Raw genomic sequence first — 20400 nt, 5'->3', positions numbered from 1 at the left:
ATCAATTCATATTACAATTTATTAAAACCGTTTTCTAAAACGCGAATTAACGGCTAAAACTTGTTTTTCTAACATTGCTTTTTTATAATGCAAAAAAGGGACGTCACACCATCTGAAACCCCACCCCCTCCCCCTCATCACACACCGTCACAAAATTGCTGACCCCCCTCTCCCTTACGAGTGTGACGTCATTTATGGACGACCCCACATCAATTTTTTTTTTAAAAGTCAGAAATTTACTCAAACAAAAAAGGGAAGGATGGTAGATTTACTATGAATTTAAATAACATACAACTCTATAGTAAAATATTTTTTTCAGTTTTAGCAAAACTGTCAAATTAAAAATTACAGAGTTTGTACATTTATTGCATAAATACAAAAATATAAAACAGAATGATTAACAGTGTATCAGTTTCACCATGAGACAAATGCCTTTTTTTTAAAAATACAATACAAATAAACAAGTCGTGTTTTTTTAAATATTCATTTTTATTCATTTGCTAAAACAAAAATACAATACAAAAAATAAATCGTGTTTTCCTAATGTTTTGGTGAGTTTCGGTTGTTAGAATAAAATACGCTCAACTGGAGGTAAACAAGCAACGGAGAATAAAATACGCTGAAATGGAGTTTTACCCAGTAGCCACATATTGAAGTATTTATTTTGGTTCCACAACAACAATGGCAATCAATGCTGACCTGTATGAGTCATCCAAACACCGGGAGATTCACATAAACACACACATGCCTGGGATACATTTTTTTACATCACAAATACCTAGAACAAGTTTAGTGCAAGCAAAATAACTGGCCATTTTGGTCAATCTATTTGCATTTTTCTGATTTTATACAAAATTAATTTAGCAGTATTTTACAAGAAAAAATTCATCTCTGAGAGTATTTTAGACTTAATTTTATGCTAATAATTAACTGCAACACATTTAAAAGTTCATTAAATTTTTTTAGAACTTACAGCAGAAATGATATGCTACAACAGAACAAAAAAAGTCCCAAGTTCAAACCCCTGGCAGATGAGGCTTGATGGCTGGGGACAGCAACCCATCTAGAAGAAAAACTTAAAATCAAACAACTGCTTCCTTGTAGTTTGTTTTTGGGTAGACAAAGGCTATGGAAGCAAATTTAAACAGAAAAGCAGGCGGAAGTTAAAGTCATGGATTTTATGACACCAAACAAGTTGACATGTAACACTTAACTGTGTTGTGGGATAAACTGTCCAGCATTAATTAAGAACAAGGAAAAAGAAGATGAAGAACCTGAAATATCCTAAAATAGAACTTGTAATATTTAATATTAGTATACTACATTAGAATAGTAAACAACATTAAAACTAGGAATATCAAAGACTACCATTGGAATGAAAAAATGAAAACATTGCCGCTAAAAGAGAGGTGAATTACTCATGTTTCCTTTATGCAACTCTCTGGGGGAGGGAGGAAGGGGGGGGGGGGGGGGTGTACACACACCCTGACACAACACCCCCCCCCCCCACCAAAATAAGTTTTAAAAAACTTAATTCAAATAGACAATGCATATTTCAATAATTCTTAGAATTGCCAGGCCCTGTCCTATTCTTTAAGTTAACAAAACATCTAATAGCAGTCCCACCTGCAGCGTAATTAAATTATCTCTTCTAGTTTCACTCTTGGAAATTATGTCCACATGTATTTTATTAAGTCAGTAGAAGTTGTAAAAATGTAATCAGTTTTCTTCAGAGATAAGCAGTAATAAACTCAGCACCGGAAACTTGATAATATTATAACCCTAAACCTATATATTACAAAAGTTATAATAATGTTAATAATGGCCTTGACCCTAAGGATAGCTATAAAAGGTAGGTCATCTTGACCAAGCACCTAAATGTAAGTTATAGAGGCAGATTAACTGGTACCTAAAGGTAAGTGATGAAGGCACATTACCTGGTACCTAGAGGTAAGTGATGAAAGCAGGTTACCTTGTATCTAAAGGTAAGTGAAGGTAGGTTACCCGGTACTTAAAGGTAAGTGATGAAGGCAGGTTACCTTGTATCTAAAGGTAAGTGAAGGTAGGTTACCCGGTACTTAAAGGTAAGTGATGAAGGCAGGTTACCTTGTATCTAAAGGTAAGTGAAGGTAGGTTACCCGGTACCTAAAGGTAAGTGATGAAGGCAGGTTACCTTGTATCTAAAGGTAAGTGATGAAGGCAGGTTACCCGGTACCTAAAGGTAAGTGATGAAGGCAGGTTACCCGGTACTTAAAGGTAAGTGTTGAAGGCAGGTTACCCGGTACTTAAAGGTAAGTGATGAAGGCAGGTTACCTTGTATCTAAAGGTAAGTGATGAAGGCAGGTTACCCGGTACCTAAAGGTAAGTGAAGGCAGGTTACCCGGTACCTAAAGGTAAGTGAAGGCAGGTTACCCGGTACCTAAAGGTAAGTGATGAAAGCAGGTTACCCGGTACCTAAAGGTAAGCGTTGAAGGCAGGTTACCCGGTACCTAAAGGTAAGCGTTGAAGGCAGGTTACCTGGTACCTAAAGGTAAGTGATGAAAGCAGGTTACCTGGTACCTAAAGGTAAGTGATGATAATGCTGCGTTGTGAGGCGAGTTTGTTGGCTGCTGACGAGACACTGGTCGTGGAAGAGTACTGGGAGGAGAGGGGCTGGTGGGAGTCAGGGTAAAGTTCATGGGCAGACAGCACAGACTCATCAAAGTCAAGGACGTTGGTGTTGACTGCTTTAGGCAGGTGGTGGCGGGGTAGGGGGCGGGGTGACTGCTTGGGGCTTGGGATGCTTCTCCGTGGTGGAATGGGTGGGGCTCGGTTGATGTGTTGACCTGATGCCCACATGGGTGTGATGTAATCGTTGTTAAGCTGGGAGAGCAGCCTTTCGTGAGGCTTAGGTGGTAGGGGCGGGGGCTCATCTTCTGGATAATTCTCCTGGTTGATGAAAGACATGTTGTAAGCTTGTCCAACATCCACTGTGGTGTCGGCCACATCAAGACTGGTGTCAGCCACATCAAGACTGGTGTCAGCAACAAGACCTGTGGCGGTAACTATTGGCGTATTGCACATTGGGGGAGAAGATTTGAAGGATTTGGCAGAAGAGGGGGTGGGTGAGGAAGAGAGTTGAGCAGAGTTGGTTGAGGCGCGTTTGAAGATGGCGGGTGGGCGTGTCTGCTGCAGTGACTTGATGCTGTCGTGGACCGGCTGGTGGATGAAGCCAGACTTGTTGACGGCGTTCATCAGGTGCTGGGGGAGACCGTCACCCCTGGGCAGCACCGTTTCCTCCCCGTCCCTGCCACCTGTCACAATGATGACAGAGTCTGCCCCCTCGTTGTTCTTATCATAGCTCGCCTCGGCTGTGTCGTTGTGAGGTGTCGCGACAGGATAACTCCTTTTCTTATCTTTTATTTTGGTACTCTCCCTTTGTTTATCATTTATGTTGTCTCTTTTAATTTTGTTGAGTTTAGTATACAGTTGATCAATATCAACTTCTGCTGAATTGTTTTCTGCCTTTTTGGTATCTGTAATATGTGTGTTGTTTGGTGAAGTATCAACATTATCAGCGTTAGATTGACTATGCGTGTGTTGATCTGCCATAAGCTGCCTCACGTTATCAATGTCCTCATAATCACTGTTGACCTTCTTGCGAGGCACCTCTGCATGAACCTCTGCGACTGTCGCGTAAACGTTTGACCTTGACCCTGACGACCTGCCAGCTGTGATAAAGGCTTGATATTTGCCGCTCCCCGCCCCACGCCGCAGCGAGTGTTGAGCCTGGTCAATGTCCAGCATGTTCATCAAGCTCAGACTTTCTTTCCTCAGGGCTCTAGAGAACTCCATGGCCGAGTAGCCGTCCTCTAGCGAGACGTTCCCTATGGAGTCGTCGCTGTCTGAATCATCGTCAGACTCATCCTTCCTCTCTGGGCTCCAAACACTCTCCTGCTGGCCTCTCTCTGGACTCCAGACATTCTCCTGCTGACCTCTCTCTGGACCCCAGACATTCTCCTGCTGGCCTCTCTCTGGACCCCAGACATTCTCCTGCTGACCTCTCTCTGGACCCCAGACATTCTCCTGCTGACCTCTCTCTGGACCCCAGACATTCTCCTGCGGGCCTCTCTCTGGGCTCCAAACACTCTCCTGCTGACTTCTCTCTGGGCTCCAGACACTCTCCTGCTGACCTCTCCCCTGTAAGACCAGGTCATCTGATTCCCCCTCCTCCTGATCACTGCAGACATCCTGCAGATTACCGATATCATTATCTGAGCCGACCAGAGTCCCCTGGTCATCGTCCTCCATCTCGCCAGGTGAGTCCCGGTCAGCAGGGTCAGCGGCCATGTTTTTTGTACTGTTCAGGTCACCCAGACTGCTGCCCCACACCACCCGGCCGTCTCTCATAGAGTCGGTCAGGTGCACGTCCACGCCCAGGTTGACCAGGACTTCGATGCTGTGGGAGGAGGTTCTGGCAGCGGGGAAGATGTCCCGCCTGGAGGCGTGCATGGGGGCAGACTGTATCGAGTCCAGGCTGGCCGTGCTGCCGTGGGCCTGCGCTCTGGCCATCTGCATCTGGTGGAACAGCAAGGCGTCCCTGTCAATGTTGGCGCTACTGACGAACGGCTTGACGAACTCGTCCTGTGAGATGATGGAGTCTGGCGAGAGTGGCCTGGTGTAGATCTCAGGGGACAGTATCAAGTCAGCCTCTGATGTGGAGGAATCATTCAACTCGTTCCCTAGCGGGACAGTAGAGTTCCTGAAGCGGTACAGCTCGTCCAGCTCATAGTAGATCCTGGTATCAATAGAGCTGATGGACTCCGTGGGCGAGACGTTGAAGCCTCCGTTTGGTGATAACTTATTGTAGGGGTCGTCATCAACATCATCACTGCTCCTTGCCTCAGGTATGTTTAGACGTGGCAAGTTAACCCTCCTGTGGGAACGTTTGGCCTCACCATCTGTACCAGAGTCATTGACCTCTGTGGCAGCACCCAACATGCTGGAACCAGAGCTTTTAGCATCAAAACCTTGTTTTAATCCCGTCTGTTGATCATCAGAAACTGTACCAGAGTTTTCAGACGGCACTCCACTGAGTTTGGCCCCTGTCTGATTATTGTCCACCACTGGCCCAGAGTTCTCCTCCATGTTGCGTTTCTGCAACATATTATCTTTGCTCGAGTATGAGGAGCCCTTCTTTCTGTACAACCTTTTATCGTCCACCTTTATGTTCTCATCACTGGTACTAAGACTGGATTTGTGCCTGAGAGAACTTTTCCTGTCTGCCATCAAAGCCTCTGGGAAAACATTTCCCAGACTTCCAGGAAGTGCTCCCACCTCTTCATTAGAGGGAGAACCTCTTAGAGAGCCAGACTCTAGCAACTGTGTTCTGTTGCCTTTGTGTTTCTTGGCATGCCCTGACCTGTCTATGATGACGCCATTCAGTTCTTCCACCTTTGGCACCCCATCCCTGAACTGTAGGATGTCCTCTTGCTTAGTCAACACCTGACAATATAGATAGAGCTGATATAACACCTGACAAAAGTAGATAGAGCTGATATAACACCTGACATATAAAGTAGATAGAGCTGATATAACACCTGACAAAAGTAGATAGAGCTGATATAACACCTGACAAAAGTAGATAGAGCTGATATAACACCTGACAAAAGTAGATAGAGCTGATATAACACCTGACAAAAGTAGATAGAGCTGATATAACACCTGACAAAAGTAGATAGAGCTGATATAACACCTGACAAAATTAGATAGAGCTGATATAACACCTGACAAAAGTAGATAGAGCTGATATAACACCTGACAAAAGTAGATAGAGCTGATATAACACCTGACAAAAGTAGATAGAGCTGATATAACACCAGACAAAAGTAGATACAGCTGATATAACACCTGACATATAAAGTAGATAGAGCTGATATAAATCTGACAAAAGTAGATAGAGCTGATATAACACCTGACAAAAGTAGATAGAGCTGATATAACACCTGACATATAAAGTAGATAGAGCTAATACAACACCAGACATATAAAATAGATATAGCTGATATAACACCTGACATATAAAGTAGATAGAGCTAATACAACACCAGACATATAAAGTAGATAGAGCTGATATAATACCCAGCCCATATAAATGCATTCTTTTCTTTGGGGGTGGGGTGACATGACATTAGGTGACACTATGAAGTGCCACATCTGTTGACAGTCTACCTAGTGACTAAAGTTAATAAAAAAATGAAAGGCTACCTTCAGCTGTTCTTTTTCACTCTTCCTCTGTGCTCTCATCATGTCCTTGATCTTTAACCTTTCACCTTGTGTGAGCATGAGCCTGATCACCAGGACTGCGATGTTTTCCCTGGACCCATAGCCCTGGGCTAAGTCTTGCAGGTGTTTGGCTGCTATCACTGGATCTGGACAATCCTGTTGGTGGGATTTTAAAAAATATTTCATTTCAATATATATTCTTTTGTAGACTTGTTCCATATTTGATACAAAATGAAGTTTTACTATGTAGACTTGCTGCATATTTGATACAAAATGAAGTTTTATTATGTAGACTTGTTGCATGTTTGATACAAAATGTAGTTTTATTATGTAGACTTGTTCCATATTTGATACAAAATGTAGTTTTATTATTTAGACTTGTTCCATATTTGATACAAAATGTAGTTTTATTATTTAGACTTGTTCCATATTTGATACAAAATGTAGTTTTATTATGTGGACTTGTTTTAGTTTGATGATTCGCTATATTTTATTGACATATTCTTATGCCAAAGTGGTTGTTGTTAACCTAGACATAATCCACCTCAACTACCGCCACCTCCTGTAGTGCTCTCACCCCCACCCCTCTCATACAACTTACTTTAATCTCTCTGGCAGCCTCGTCATATGACACAAACTGCCAGAGCCCTTGGTTGGCGATGATGACAAAGTTGTCATCTGGTGTTAGAACTGTGGATGTGACATGTGGATCAGGGATGACATATGGATACAGGTAGCTGCAGCCCAGTAGTCTGGTGTTGGTGGTCACCCCTGCGATGCGGCCGTCCTGCACAGATGGTCAACATTCAGGTTTGGTTAGATTTTTATTACACAATCTAAACCTACACAATCTAAACCTACACCATCTAAACCTACACCATCTAAACCTACACAATCTAAACCTACACCATCTAAACCTACACCATCTAAACCTACACAATCTAAACCTACACCATCTAAACCTACACCATCTAAACCTACACCATCTAAACCTACACAATCTAAACCTCCACAATCTAAACCTCCACAATCTAAACCTACACAATATAAACCTACACAATCTAAACCTACACAATATAAACCTACACAAACTACTGACATGTGATAACTGTCAATACCTCAGTGATGATCCCCCTTGAGGAGACAACCCTACCTCAGTGATGATCCCCCCTGGGGAGACAACCCTACCTCAGTGATGATCCCCCCTGAGGAGACAACCCTACCTCAGTGATGATCCCCCCTGAGGAGACAACCCTACCTCAGTGATGATCCCCCCTGAGGAGACAACCCTACCTCAGTGATGATCCCCCCTGAGGAGACAACCCTACCTCAGTGATGATCCCCCCTGAGGAGACAACCCTACCTCAGTGATGATCCCCCCTGAGGAGACAACCCTACCTCAGTGATGATCCCCCCTGAAGAGACAACCCTACCTCAGTGATGATCCCCCCTGAAGAGACAACCCTACCTCAGTGATGATCCCCCCTGAGGAGACAACCCTACCTCAGTGATGATCCCCCCCTGAAGAGACAACCCTACCTCAGTGATGATCCCCCCTGAGGAGACAACCCTACCTCAGTGATGATCCCCCCCTGAAGAGACAACCCTACCTCAGTGATGATCCCCCCTGAGGAGACAACCCTACCTCAGTGATGATCCCCCCTGAGGAGACAACCCTACCTCAGTGATGATCCCCCCTGAGGAGACAACCCTACCTCAGTGATGATCCCCCCTGAGGAGCCAACCCTACCTCAGTGATGATCCCCCCTGAGGAGACAACCCTACCTCAGTGATGATCCCCCCTGAGGAGACAACCCTCTTGGTATCCTCTTTGTCCTCAGCCACAAGGAAAGGTCTGGACAAGACATGGGCCCTCTTCTGTCTGTACAGCACAGCCTAAGGAGGGGGGGGGGGGAGAGAGATATGTAAACATCAGACTTGGTGATTGATGTGTAAAGGCTTAGAAAAACACCAGCACATAGCACTGAGAGTTTGTACAAAGGGAGGTAACTCACCTGTGAATCTCCAACATTGGCAACAGATAGGATATTACTTCCCCTGTCGTCTTTATGAAGATGAACAACTACTGCAGCAGCTCCCAGTTTCTGCCCTTGGTGCTTCAGGTTTCTACAAGACGAAAATTTTATTCTAAAGTCTGGTCACACAATACATTTTTAGCACGCATCAGATGGGTCAAGTTTCTACAAGACCAAATTTTATTCTAAAGTCTGGTCACACAATACAATTTTTTGCACACATCAGATGGGTCAGGTTTCTACAAGACCAAATTTTATTCAAAAATCTGGTCACACAAATCAATTTTTAGCACGCATCAGATGGGTCAAGTTTCTACAAGACCAAATTTTATTCTAAAGTCTGGTCACACAAATCAATTTTTAGCACGCATCAGATGGGTCAAGTTTCTACAAGACCAAATTTTATTCTAAAGTCTGGTCACACAATACAATTTTTTGCACACATCAGATGGGTCAAGTTTCTACAAGACCAAATTTTATTCAAAAATCTGGTCACACAATACATTTTTAGCACGCATCAGATGGGTCAAGTTTCTACAAGACGAAAATTTTATTCTAAAGTCTGGTCACACAATACATTTTTAGCACGCATCAGATGGGTCAAGTTTCTACAAGACCAAATTTTATTCTAAAGTCTGGTCACACAATACAATTTTTTGCACACATCAGATGGGTCAAGTTTCTACAAGACCAAATTTTATTCAAAAATCTGGTCACACAATACATTTTTAGCACGCATCAGATGGGTCAAGTTTCTACAAGACCAAATTTTATTCTAAAGTCTGGTCACACAATACAATTTTTTGCACACATCAGATGGGTCAGGTTTCTACAAGACCAAATTTTATTCTAAAGTCTGGTCACACAATACAATTTTTTGCACACATCAGATGGGTCAGGTTTCTACAAGACCAAATTTTATTCAAAAATCTGGTCACACTAATCAATTTTTAGCACACATCAGATGGGTCAAGTTTCTACAAGACCAAATTTTATTCTAAAGTCTGGTCACACAATACAATTTTTTGCACACATCAGATGGGTCAGGTTTCTACAAGACCAAATTTTATTCTAAAGTCTAGTCACACTATACAATTTTTTAGCACACATCGGATGGGACAGGTTTCCGCTAGATGAAACACTGAGGTCCTACAGACATTTGATAGGTCAAGTTTCTACAGGGGCCAACAGGAGTTATCCTAAGAGTTACCCCAAAAGTTAAACAAGTGTTACCTTATGAGTTAAACAAGAATTAAACAAGTGGTACCTTAAGAGTTAAACAAGAGTTAAACAAGATTTACCCCAAGAGTTAAACAAGAATTATACAAGAGTTACCCCAAGAGTGAAGCAAGAGTTACCCCAAGAGTTACCCCAAGAGTTACCTGTGAGCTGAGAGAAAGCTATACTTGAGGTAGACCTCTGGCCTCTTGCTCCTGATCCTCTCCTCTGCCAGCACCAGTGGGATGACGTCACGCAGCAGGCTGGACACAACTTCGTTCCTGCCTCCATCAAAGATGGCAAACAGACCTTCACCGGGTTCACCAAACTGTGGCTTGTTGATGGCTGATACTGACAATCTAAAGGCAATCACCATGTTTACGTATTGGATTATCAGCTTTACAACACTCATCCAGCAGATCAAGTAGAGTTCATATGCCAAGGTCATTAAAAGAGATGAAGCAACAGTGCGGTCAGCACTATGCCCAGCTGACTTTGTTTCCCTAACATGAGTCAGGTACCCATCAGAGCTGGGTGGACGGATGTCACAAGATCTGAACTTGAGAGCTTCCAATGCTCTACCATTCTACCACCTTCCCCACATATTAGACAATAAATACACTTGTACTAAACCATAAATATATTTTGATGTTTACACATTTGATGGAGTAATTAGTACACCAGTATTAATGCCTACAAAAGTCAGAAATTCTTTTTTTATCAAAATATGAATCAATCTAAAATTTAATTTGTGTAAGAAATTTACAATGTTGTTAAATTAATGAAGACTTAATGCTGAGCTAAGTGTACACATTACACTGTATATTTCATGGCATAACTGCTGCAAGTGCATTGGTTTCAGTAAGTTTGAACTAGCTGTACTAAATGCAGAGGTTTCATACTTGTTTCTTATTCCTGATGTTTGGGACAACCCAGTCTGCCACAGATGCTCATCATTTATCTCCCCTTGTGACCTGAGTTCATCAAGATTACAGTTCTGTCCCCTGATATCAACCATACTTAACTTCTTGGAACTTCTGAAAATCAAATATTTGTCCACCAGAATAAAATTTGCACTTCAAAGCATCAAATTAATTTATATTTTAAACTACAAAATTATATGTCTGAAAATATGTAGGCCTACAATTTTAAGATTCAATTAAAATAAATTATTTTTAAAATCTATTTAAAATAAATGTCTTTTGATTTAATGTCAGGTCCTGACTCTTTAATTATAAATTTACATGTAGCAGGAAACCAAAGCCTCTGTCTCATATTTAGCCTAAACAAAAAAATGATTGTAAAAACTGTGGACTCACATTGCAGCCTGGACATCATGTGACTTGAGTTCTATGTTGGGATTGGCTGAAATATCAAGCTGAGCAATCTGAGAACTCATCAAATTTGTCATGTTTACCTTCACTAGGTGGTTGGAGCTCACCTCCAATACCTGCAACACAATGTGGGTGTACTTTAGTAAGGTTTACAGTATTGCTTGGGTGTACTTTAGTATGGTTGACAGTACAGGATGGGTGTACTTTAGTAAGGTTTACAGTATTGCTTGGGTGTACTTTAGTATGGTTGACAGTACAGGATGGGTGTACTTTAGTAAGGTTTACAGTATTGCTTGGGTGTACTTTAGTAAGGTTTACAGTATTGCTTGGGTGTACTTTAGTAAGGTTTACAGTATTGCTTGGGTGTACTTTAGTAAGGTTTACAGTATTGCTTGGGTGTACTTTAGTATGGTTGACAGTACAGGATGGGTGTACTTTAGTAAGGTTTACAGTATTGCTTGGGTGTACTTTAGTCAGGTTTACAGTATTGCCTGGGTGTACTTTAGTAAGGTTTACAGTACTAGATGGGTGTACTGTAGTATGGTTGACAGTACAGGATGGGTGTACTGAAGGATGTATATTTTTCTGATGAGAAAATATATTTACATGTAGACCTACACAGTCTCATGTATATAATGAAATAAATTTGATGTAGACCCTATCTAGAAGTTGAAAGTAAAAGAAATCAAATAAATGAAGGATAAGTTTATGAAAACTATGAAGACACAAGAGGGAATAAAAACAAGTTAATTTAAAAAGTCTAGTGACATTTGTGCGCAATTTCCTTATGTTATCTAAAAATAGCTCTGACGTATAATGCTGGGATGCGTTCAAGCTAGAAGAACGATCGGTTTGTAGGTGTTTATGTAATTTTAAAATTTGTGACCGAACGAGAGGATATTTTTGAAAACTTTCTTCGGCAATATTGTTCTAAATTATGACAGGAATCGATTGGTACATGTTTCAAGTCGCTAAGTCGTCTGGTTGCCGAGATATGGGCCAAAAAACTGAATTTTTTCGAGGTTTTTTGGCTTTTCCGGGAAATACATGAAAGAAACCCGGAATTTTTATGGCCTATGCTCATTCTCGTAACTTGCTTAACATAATTGCTTTTGGAACTAGTCATCGATATTGCTTCGTTGAGGAGGAGATACGACTTAAAGCCCGGACACACATTCATCCATACATTCATTCATCCATCCATTCCCAGAAATGACGAGTTAATAAACGCAATTCTCCAGAATGGAAATTGCGCTAAAAAATTAAACCTTGAGAGCAGAAGAGTTTTTAAAGGCAGGTAACTCCTGTAGCAAGTTGCAATTTGCTCTTAACACTTGAAGTTTAGGGTGGCGCCCCAGTGCAGCAGGGAGGTAAGTTAAAATATTCCCAGATATATTGAGCTCTGTCAGCTGTTCCAACTTCTCTATGTCCCTGTAGAGAACCAAATGCTAGACTTATACAACTAACCATATTCTACAGGCATTGAAGCAAAATTAAAAAATTACCTCAATTACTTTATGCCCTTAAAGTATTAAAATTAACTTAAAAATATATTAATCCAATGAATTTACTTGCAAAGAGACGTACACTAGTAGAGATTACTTAATCTCTGCATGACTTGAAAACAAAGGGTAAGAGAAAGGCAATGTGTGACCGTGACTTACGTCTCCTCTAGAACCGTCAGCTTGTTTTTGGCCAGGTGTAGTACACGTAGCCGGGGGAAGCAACAAATTTTGTGCAGACACTCGTTACCCAGGAGGTTAAAGGACAGGTACAGCTCCTGGAGTTTGTTGTAGGAATCATTTTTGTTGGGGGCTGGCAGGTCACACAGCTTGTTCCTGGTCATGTTGAGATACCTCAGTCTAGAGATACAAGGGCAGGTTGGTTAAATACCTCAGTCTAGAGATACAGACAGGCTGGTTAAATACCTCAGTCTAGAGATACAAGGACAGGCTGGTTATATACCTCAGTCTAGAGATACAGGGGTAGGTTGGTTAAATACCTCAGTCTAGAGATACAGACAGGCTGGTTAAATACCTCAGTCTAGAGATACAGACAGGTTGGTTAAATACCTCAGTCTAGAGATACAGACAGGCTGGTTATATACCTCAGTCTAGAGATACAGACAGGTTGGTTATATACCTCAGTCTAGAGATACAAGGACAGGCTGGTTATATACCTCAGTCTAGAGATACAGACAGGTTGGTTAAATACCTCAGTCTAGAGATACAGACAGGCTGGTTATATACCTCAGTCTAGAGATACAGACAGGCTGGTTAAATACCTCAGTCTAGAGATACAAGGACAGGCTGGTTATATACCTCAGTCTAGAGATACAGACAGGCTGGTTAAATACCTCAGTCTAGAGATACAAGGGCAGGTTGGTTAAATACCTCAGTCTAGAGATACAGACAGGCTGGTTATATACCTCAGTCTAGAGATACAGACAGGCTGGTTATATACCTCAGTCTAGAGATACAGACAGGTTGGTTATATACCTCAGTCTAGAGATACAAGGACAGGCTGGTTATATACCTCAGTCTAGAGATACAGACAGGTTGGTTAAATACCTCAGTCTAGAGATACAGACAGGCTGGTTATATACCTCAGTCTAGAGATACAGACAGGCTGGTTAAATACCTCAGTCTAGAGATACAAGGACAGGCTGGTTATATACCTCAGTCTAGAGATACAGACAGGCTGGTTAAATACCTCAGTCTAGAGATACAAGGGCAGGTTGGTTAAATACCTCAGTCTAGAGATACAGACAGGCTGGTTATATACCTCAGTCTAGAGATACAGACAGGCTGGTTAAATATCTCAGTCTAGAGATACAGACAGGCTGGTTAAATACCTCAGTCTAGAGATACAGACAGGCTGGTTAAATACCTCAGTCTAGAGATACAGACAGGCTGGTTAAATACCTCAGTCTAGAGATACAGACAGGCTGGTTAAATACCTCAGTCTAGAGATACAGACAGGCTGGTTAAATACCTCAGTCTAGAGATACAGGGGTAGGTTGGTTAAATACCTCAGTCTAGAGATACAGACAGGCTGGTTAAATACCTCAGTCTAGAGATACAAGGACAGGCTGGTTAAATATCTCAGTCTAGAGATACAGGGGTAGGTTGGTTAAATACCTCAGTCTAGAGATACAGACAGGTTGGTTAAATACCTCAGTCTAGAGATACAAGGACAGGCTGGTTAAATATCTCAGTCTAGAGATACAGGGGTAGGTTGGTTAAATACCTCAGTCTAGAGATACAGACAGGTTGGTTAAATACCTCAGTCTAGAGATACAGGGGTAGGTTGGTTAAATACCTCAGTCTAGAGATACAGACAGGTTGGTTAAATACCTCAGTCTAGAGATACAGACAGGCTGGTTAAATACCTCAGTCTAGAGATACAAGGACAGGCTGGTTAAATACCTCAGTCTAAAGATACAGACAGACTGGTTAAATACCTCAGTCTAGAGATACAGACAGACTGGTTAAATACCTCAGTCTAGAGATACAGACAGACTGGTTAAATACCTCAGTCTAGAGATACAGACAGGTTGGTTAAATACCTCAGTCTAGAGATACAGACAGGTTGGTTAAATACCTCAGTCTAGAGATACAGACAGGTTGGTTAAATACCTCAGTCTAAAGATACAGACAGACTGGTTAAATACCTCAGTCTAAAGATACAGACAGACTGGTTAAATACCTCAGTCTTTAAGGACAGACTGGGTTAACATAACATAACCCCAAAGAGTTTATTTAAAACATTACCATTTTAAAAAAAGATTGACATCAGTTGATCTATATTTACATTAAGTTATGTAACTATATTATATTTAATTTTTTATAGCTTTGAAAAAAACATACAAATATAAAAATATTTTAATTTAAATAAGTGATCAGTTACCTATATTAATAAATTTTAAAGTTTTAATCAACGTTATTTTTTCAGTTTTGTATTTTAGTATTAACGTTATTATTTTTTCTGTTTTGCTTTTTAATCTTTTGTGTTGTCAATCTATTTTTTTTTTAAATTTATTGTGTACACCTGAAATTAAACAAGGGGACCACACAATTTAACCTGAAAAAACCTTGACATTTTTAATAGCTTCCCCTTGTTAAAAATCGTGGCTACACCACCCACAGATATGCCATGATGAACAGCTGTGTTGACAAATGTTTGATCCCATTGTGCTGAAGGTGAAGCTCCCCCCCCCCACACACACCACCCACCTATGTGCCATGATGAACAGCTGTGTTGACAAATGTTTGATCCCATTGTGCTGAAGGTGAAGCCCCCCCCCCCCCACACACACCACCCACCTATGTGCCATGATGAACAGCTGTGTTGACAAATGTTTGATCCCATTGTGCTGAAGGTGAAGCTCCCCCCCCCCCCCACACACACACCACCCACCTATGTGCCATGATGAACAGCTGTGTTGACAAATGTTTGATCCCATTGTGCTGAAGGTGAAGCTCCCCCCCCCCCCCACACACACCACCCACACACACCACCCACCTATGTGCCATGATGAACAGCTGTGTTGACAAATGTTTGATCCCATTGTGCTGAAGGTGAAGCTCCCCACCCCCACCCCCCCACACTCCCCCCACCCCCCACACACACCACCCACCTATGTGCCATGATGAACAGCTGTGTTGACAAATGTTTGATCCCATTGTGCTGAAGGTGAAGCTCCCCACCCCCACACTCCCCCCACACTCCCCCCACCCCCCACACACACCACCCACCTATGTGCCATGATAAACAGCTGTGTTGACAAATGTTTGATCCCATTGTGCTGAAGGTGAACCTCCCCCCCCCACACACTCCCCACCCCCACCCCCCACACACACCACCCACCTATGTGCCATGATGAACAGCTGTGTTGACAAATGTTTGATCCCATTGTGCTGAAGGTGAAGCTCCCCACCCCCACCCCCCACACTCCCCCCACCCCCCACACACACCACCCACCTATGTGCCATGATAAACAGCTGTGTTGACAAATGTTTGATCCCATTGTGCTGAAGGTGAAGCTCCCCACCCCCACCCCCCACACTCCCCCCACCCCCCACACACACCACCCACCTATGTGCCATGATAAACAGCTGTGTTGACAAATGTTTGATCCCATTGTGCTGAAGGTGAAGCTCCCCCCCACCCCCCCACCCCCACCCCCCACACCACCCACCTATGTGCCATGATGAACAGCTGTGTTGACAAATGTTTGATCCCATTGTGCTGAAGGTGAAGCTCCCCACCCCCACCCCCCACCCCCCACACACACCACCCACCTATGTGCCATGATGAACAGCTGTGTTGACAAATGTTTTATCCCATTGTGCTGAAGGTGAAGCTCCCCCCCACCCCCCCACCCCCACCCCCCACACCACCCACCTATGTGCCATGATGAACAGCTGTGTTGACAAATGTTTGATCCCATTGTGCTGAAGGTGAAGCTCCCCCCCACCCCCCCACCCCCACCCCCCACACCACCCACCTATGTGCCATGATGAACAGCTGTGTTGACAAATGTTTGATCCCATTGTGCTGAAGGTGAAGCTCCTCCAGTGTGTCGCTGCGGATCTTGTCTGGCAACTGTGTCAAGTGGTTGTGATTGGCTCGGACATTTTTTAATTTCGTAGCGTCTGTGAACAGCCTGTGACCAGATATATAAAGCTGATTTATGGTATGCATAGATGTCTCACCCATCAGTTTGTCTATCAGCTAATTAATTTGACTGGGTTACATGATAAATATAACATGCAATAAAATGTAGTTAAAACGCAAATTTACAAAATAATTTAAAATTTCAATAAAAATAGCATTAGCTGTAGAAATGTGAAGCTCTTATAATTAATATCCAAGCTTCTAAAGTAGAAATCCTTTCCCAACTATTCTGGAGCTAGAAAGAAAAAGATTGTTTAGGAATATCTGCAGCATACCCCACATGCTGGCTGAAAGAAATTTCCCAGATCTTGCCCACATAAAATAAGAAAATCTATGCATTTATCTTTGACCACAGAAGTAGAGCACTTCCTTCTTGTAGTGCATGGTTTTTGTTCTAAATTTAACAGCCCCTGAAATAACCCAAGTTGGGTTTACAAGCGGACATTTCCTGCAAGTTATGGCCAAACATAATTCCCCCATTTCAAGCCAACTTTATGAGGAGAAAGAGTTGTCTGCCTTACCTTTCTGGCAAAGCTTTCAGGCTGTTGTGGCTTACATTCAAATCTAGCAGGAAAAAACAATCAGAGAGCCAGGCTGGCAACTCAATTAGTTTATTGCTGGGGATGGAAAAACTTGGCTCAATGTTGGCTTACTATATTGGGTTACTGATGTTAAGGCTAAATATTGGGTTACTGATGCTAAAGTTAAATATTGGGTTACTATATTGGGTTACTGATGCTAAGGCTAAATATTGGGTTACTGATGCTAAGGCTAAATATTGGGTTACTGATGCTAAGGCTAAATATTGGGTTACTGATGTTAAGGCTAAATATTGGGTTACTGATGCTAAGGGTTATGGATGGCAATGTAAAAATGTTATATGAAAATATATTTGGAAAATTAAAAAAGAAATTTGTTAAAATTAACATATTAATTTCATCCACATTAACCACTTACTATGAAATGTCCATATTAACCACCCACTGATATAAAAACTTACTATGAAATGTCCATATTAACCACCCACTGATATAAAAAACTTACTATGAAATGTCCATATTAACCACCCACTGATATAAAAACTTACTATGAAATGTCCATATTAACCACCCACTGATATAAAAAGCTTACTATGAAATGTCCATATTAACCACCCACTGATATAAAAACTTACTATGAAATGTCCATATTAACCACCCACTGATATAAAAAACTTACTATGAAATGTCCATATTAACCACCCACTGATATAAAAACTTACTATGAAATGTCCACATTAACCACCCACTGATATAAAAACTTACTATGAAATGTCCATATTAACCACCCACTCTGGTTTGGGACTGATCATCAAACTTTGAAGAACTGAAAGACAGAAAATGAACATTGTCAGCTAAATTAATCTTAATTTATTAATTTATAAAAAATCTTTTTAATTTTATTTTGATAAAAGAAATAATTAGAAAAAGTTTTTAATTAATTCATTAGGGGTTCAGCTTAACACAATTAACGCTGGCCAGATACAAAAAAATTGAGCAAATAGCTAGCAGCACTTGTTTTTTACCAACAAAACCTGATAGGCAAAGCAGGGAGAACATCAGGCAGAATAACAGGCAGACAGACAGACAGACAGACAGACAAACTTTTGCTTATGCGTAGGCAGTTTTATTTCATTTTTTCAAAATGGCTGACAAAGCACAAAGTTCTAGACTTGGAATAATCATGCGGTTATTTTTTCCCATGAATAAATCAATATATTCTAATCATGTAAAAAGCCAGACTGCATCTAAAAATGGTGTGATACAATGTTAATGCTATATCTAAAACCTTTGAGTAAAAAGTTGATTCTTGTACTAGGCAACAATCTTAGACCACTCACAATTGTGTGCAGCATACAGGTGTTTTAAGGCAACAATCTTAGACCACTCACAGTTATGTGCAGCATACAGGTGTTTTAAGGCAACAATCTTAGACCACTCACAGTTATGTGCAGCATACAGGTGTTTTAAGGCAACAATCTTAGACCACTCACAGTTATGTGCAGCATACAGGCGTTTTAAGGCAACAATCTTAGACCACTCACAGTTATGTGCAGCATACAGGTGTTTTAAGGCAACAATCTTAGACCACTCACAGTTATGTGCAGCATACAGGTATTTTAAGGCAACAATCTTAGACCACTCACAGTTATGTGCAGCATACAGGTGTTTTAAGGCTGAGCCATTCAGTTGCATTGTCTTGATGAGGTTCCTGTCACAGTTCAGATATTCCAGGCATCTCAGAGATCGGAAATCTAGTTCAGTGACCTACGTTAGAACAGGCATTATTTTAGAACAAAAAAAAAACAACTGGAAACAAGGCCAGTCACTTATATTAAAACGTTTATTCAAATAGACATTTGAAAACAAGATTGAAACAAGATTGAAAGGTTAATCAAAAGCAAATAATTATTTTATGAAATATGATCTCTGATGTTAGGTTAAATCCAGCTGCTTATATTTTATCAAAAGGACAAAGCTTTTTTGCATCTTTAAGTGAGCATTGTTTTAGAGACGAGACTGGGTTAAAATCTTTAAATTTTTTTTGTTTTGATAAACCTTTTGGTTTTTATTCTATTTTTATATTTGTTTATCTATCAACTTTTACAAAATAAATATATTAAGTGTCTATTAGGTTTTATTTTTTAAATTTTCAAAGTTTTGGTTTTCATAGAAAATTGTTATTTAACACAGCTCCATTTCATCCTATTATTCTTGTATCACTTAAAGACAACAAATATAGTTTGCCTAATTTGTATCATTGTATCATTTTTACCAGAGTAGGCTTATCTTTGTAAAAACTTGGCAATTTAAAAGTAAGATAAATAAACCGGGAGTGATCTCCCCTAAACTTTCTCGAATATTCTTATATAAAATAACAGGGGATGGGAACTCGGGCTATAGACATGATTTTTAATCCATTTTAAATACTTAAAGTATTAAAAATAGAATAAAATCTCGTAGACAAATTAATTGCACACCAAGTGAACGCCAAATAAAAAAGCGCATAATAGTTTTTTTTGAGAAATCGGAAGTAGCGTAAATTACTACTTCCGGTCAATGGAAATTACTCAAAATTAAACAGAAGGTAGAGAATTAGATCTTTTACTTACATGTGAAATTTCATTTATCTATCTGAAATAGTACTCAAGTTATTGGCTTTTGAAAAATTCAAAGTAGAAAAAGTACCACTTCCGGTTATCGGAAATCGCTCAAAAGTTGATACGGATCTACGATTTTGATAAAATACTTATATATGAAATTTCATCAACCTAGCTGTAACGGTACTCAAGTTATCGTGTTTACACACGGACAGACACACACACAGACATACGGACAGAATTGCAACGCCCAGTTTTTCAAACTGGATTACGCATAAAACCTCTTAATTTTGATAAATCTGGATTGATAATTTTTGCCCGATTAAAATAAGTCCTCTATACTTCGGATGTGATGAAGGACTGAGGTGTTATACGGTAAAAATTGTTAAAATTTCAATTGATTTTTGTGCACGATTACAATACTTTCTCTATACTTCGTATATACGAGAAAGTAAAAACCTGAATAACTGACAGTAAAATTATAAAAACCTGTCTACCTGATTGTCCCAAAGATTATAAAAAACCTGTCTACCTGATTGTCCCTAAGATTATAAAAAACCTGTCTACCTGATTGTCCCTAAGATTATAAAAAACCTGTCTACCTGATTGTCCCTAAGATTATAAAAAACCTGTCTACCTGATTTTCCCAAAAATTATAAAAAACCTGTCTACCTGATTGTCCCAAAGATTATAAAAAACCTGTCTACCTGATTTTCCCAAAAATTATAAA

General features: G+C 40.6%; 1 protein-coding gene across 2 annotated transcripts in view; it reads right to left on the bottom strand.

Moving 5' to 3' along the window:
- Positions 1-636: 636 nt before the first annotated feature.
- LOC131947287 (uncharacterized) overlaps positions 637-20400 on the bottom strand; it is a 96970-nt gene continuing 77206 nt past the window's right edge. The window contains exons 11-25 of one of the 2 annotated variants that reach the window (XM_059308452.1): positions 18717-18837; positions 17836-17896; positions 17053-17148; positions 16362-16520; positions 12517-12714; positions 12121-12283; positions 10838-10968; positions 10421-10555; positions 9683-9877; positions 8280-8391; positions 8050-8160; positions 6866-7051; positions 6247-6420; positions 2513-5484; positions 637-1893 (exon numbers count right to left, since the gene is read on the bottom strand). In XM_059308452.1, the coding sequence (XP_059164435.1) occupies positions 2560-5484; positions 6247-6420; positions 6866-7051; positions 8050-8160; positions 8280-8391; positions 9683-9877; positions 10421-10555; positions 10838-10968; positions 12121-12283; positions 12517-12714; positions 16362-16520; positions 17053-17148; positions 17836-17896; positions 18717-18837 (4767 nt within the window). In that variant the 3' untranslated portion in view covers positions 637-1893; positions 2513-2559. Of the gene's footprint in view, positions 1894-2427; positions 5485-6246; positions 6421-6865; positions 7052-8049; positions 8161-8279; positions 8392-9682; positions 9878-10420; positions 10556-10837; positions 10969-12120; positions 12284-12516; positions 12715-16361; positions 16521-17052; positions 17149-17835; positions 17897-18716; positions 18838-20400 lie in introns of those variants that run through there. The other variant, XM_059308453.1, reaches the window with a different exon arrangement.

The sequence above is a fragment of the Physella acuta genome, unplaced genomic scaffold (assembly GCF_028476545.2).
Source record: "Physella acuta isolate Inbredline_101_S28 unplaced genomic scaffold, ASM2847654v3 ptg000591l, whole genome shotgun sequence".
In the NCBI taxonomy this organism is placed as follows: domain Eukaryota; kingdom Metazoa; phylum Mollusca; class Gastropoda; family Physidae; genus Physella; species Physella acuta.
This window is presented reverse-complemented; position numbering and strand designations above follow the sequence as displayed.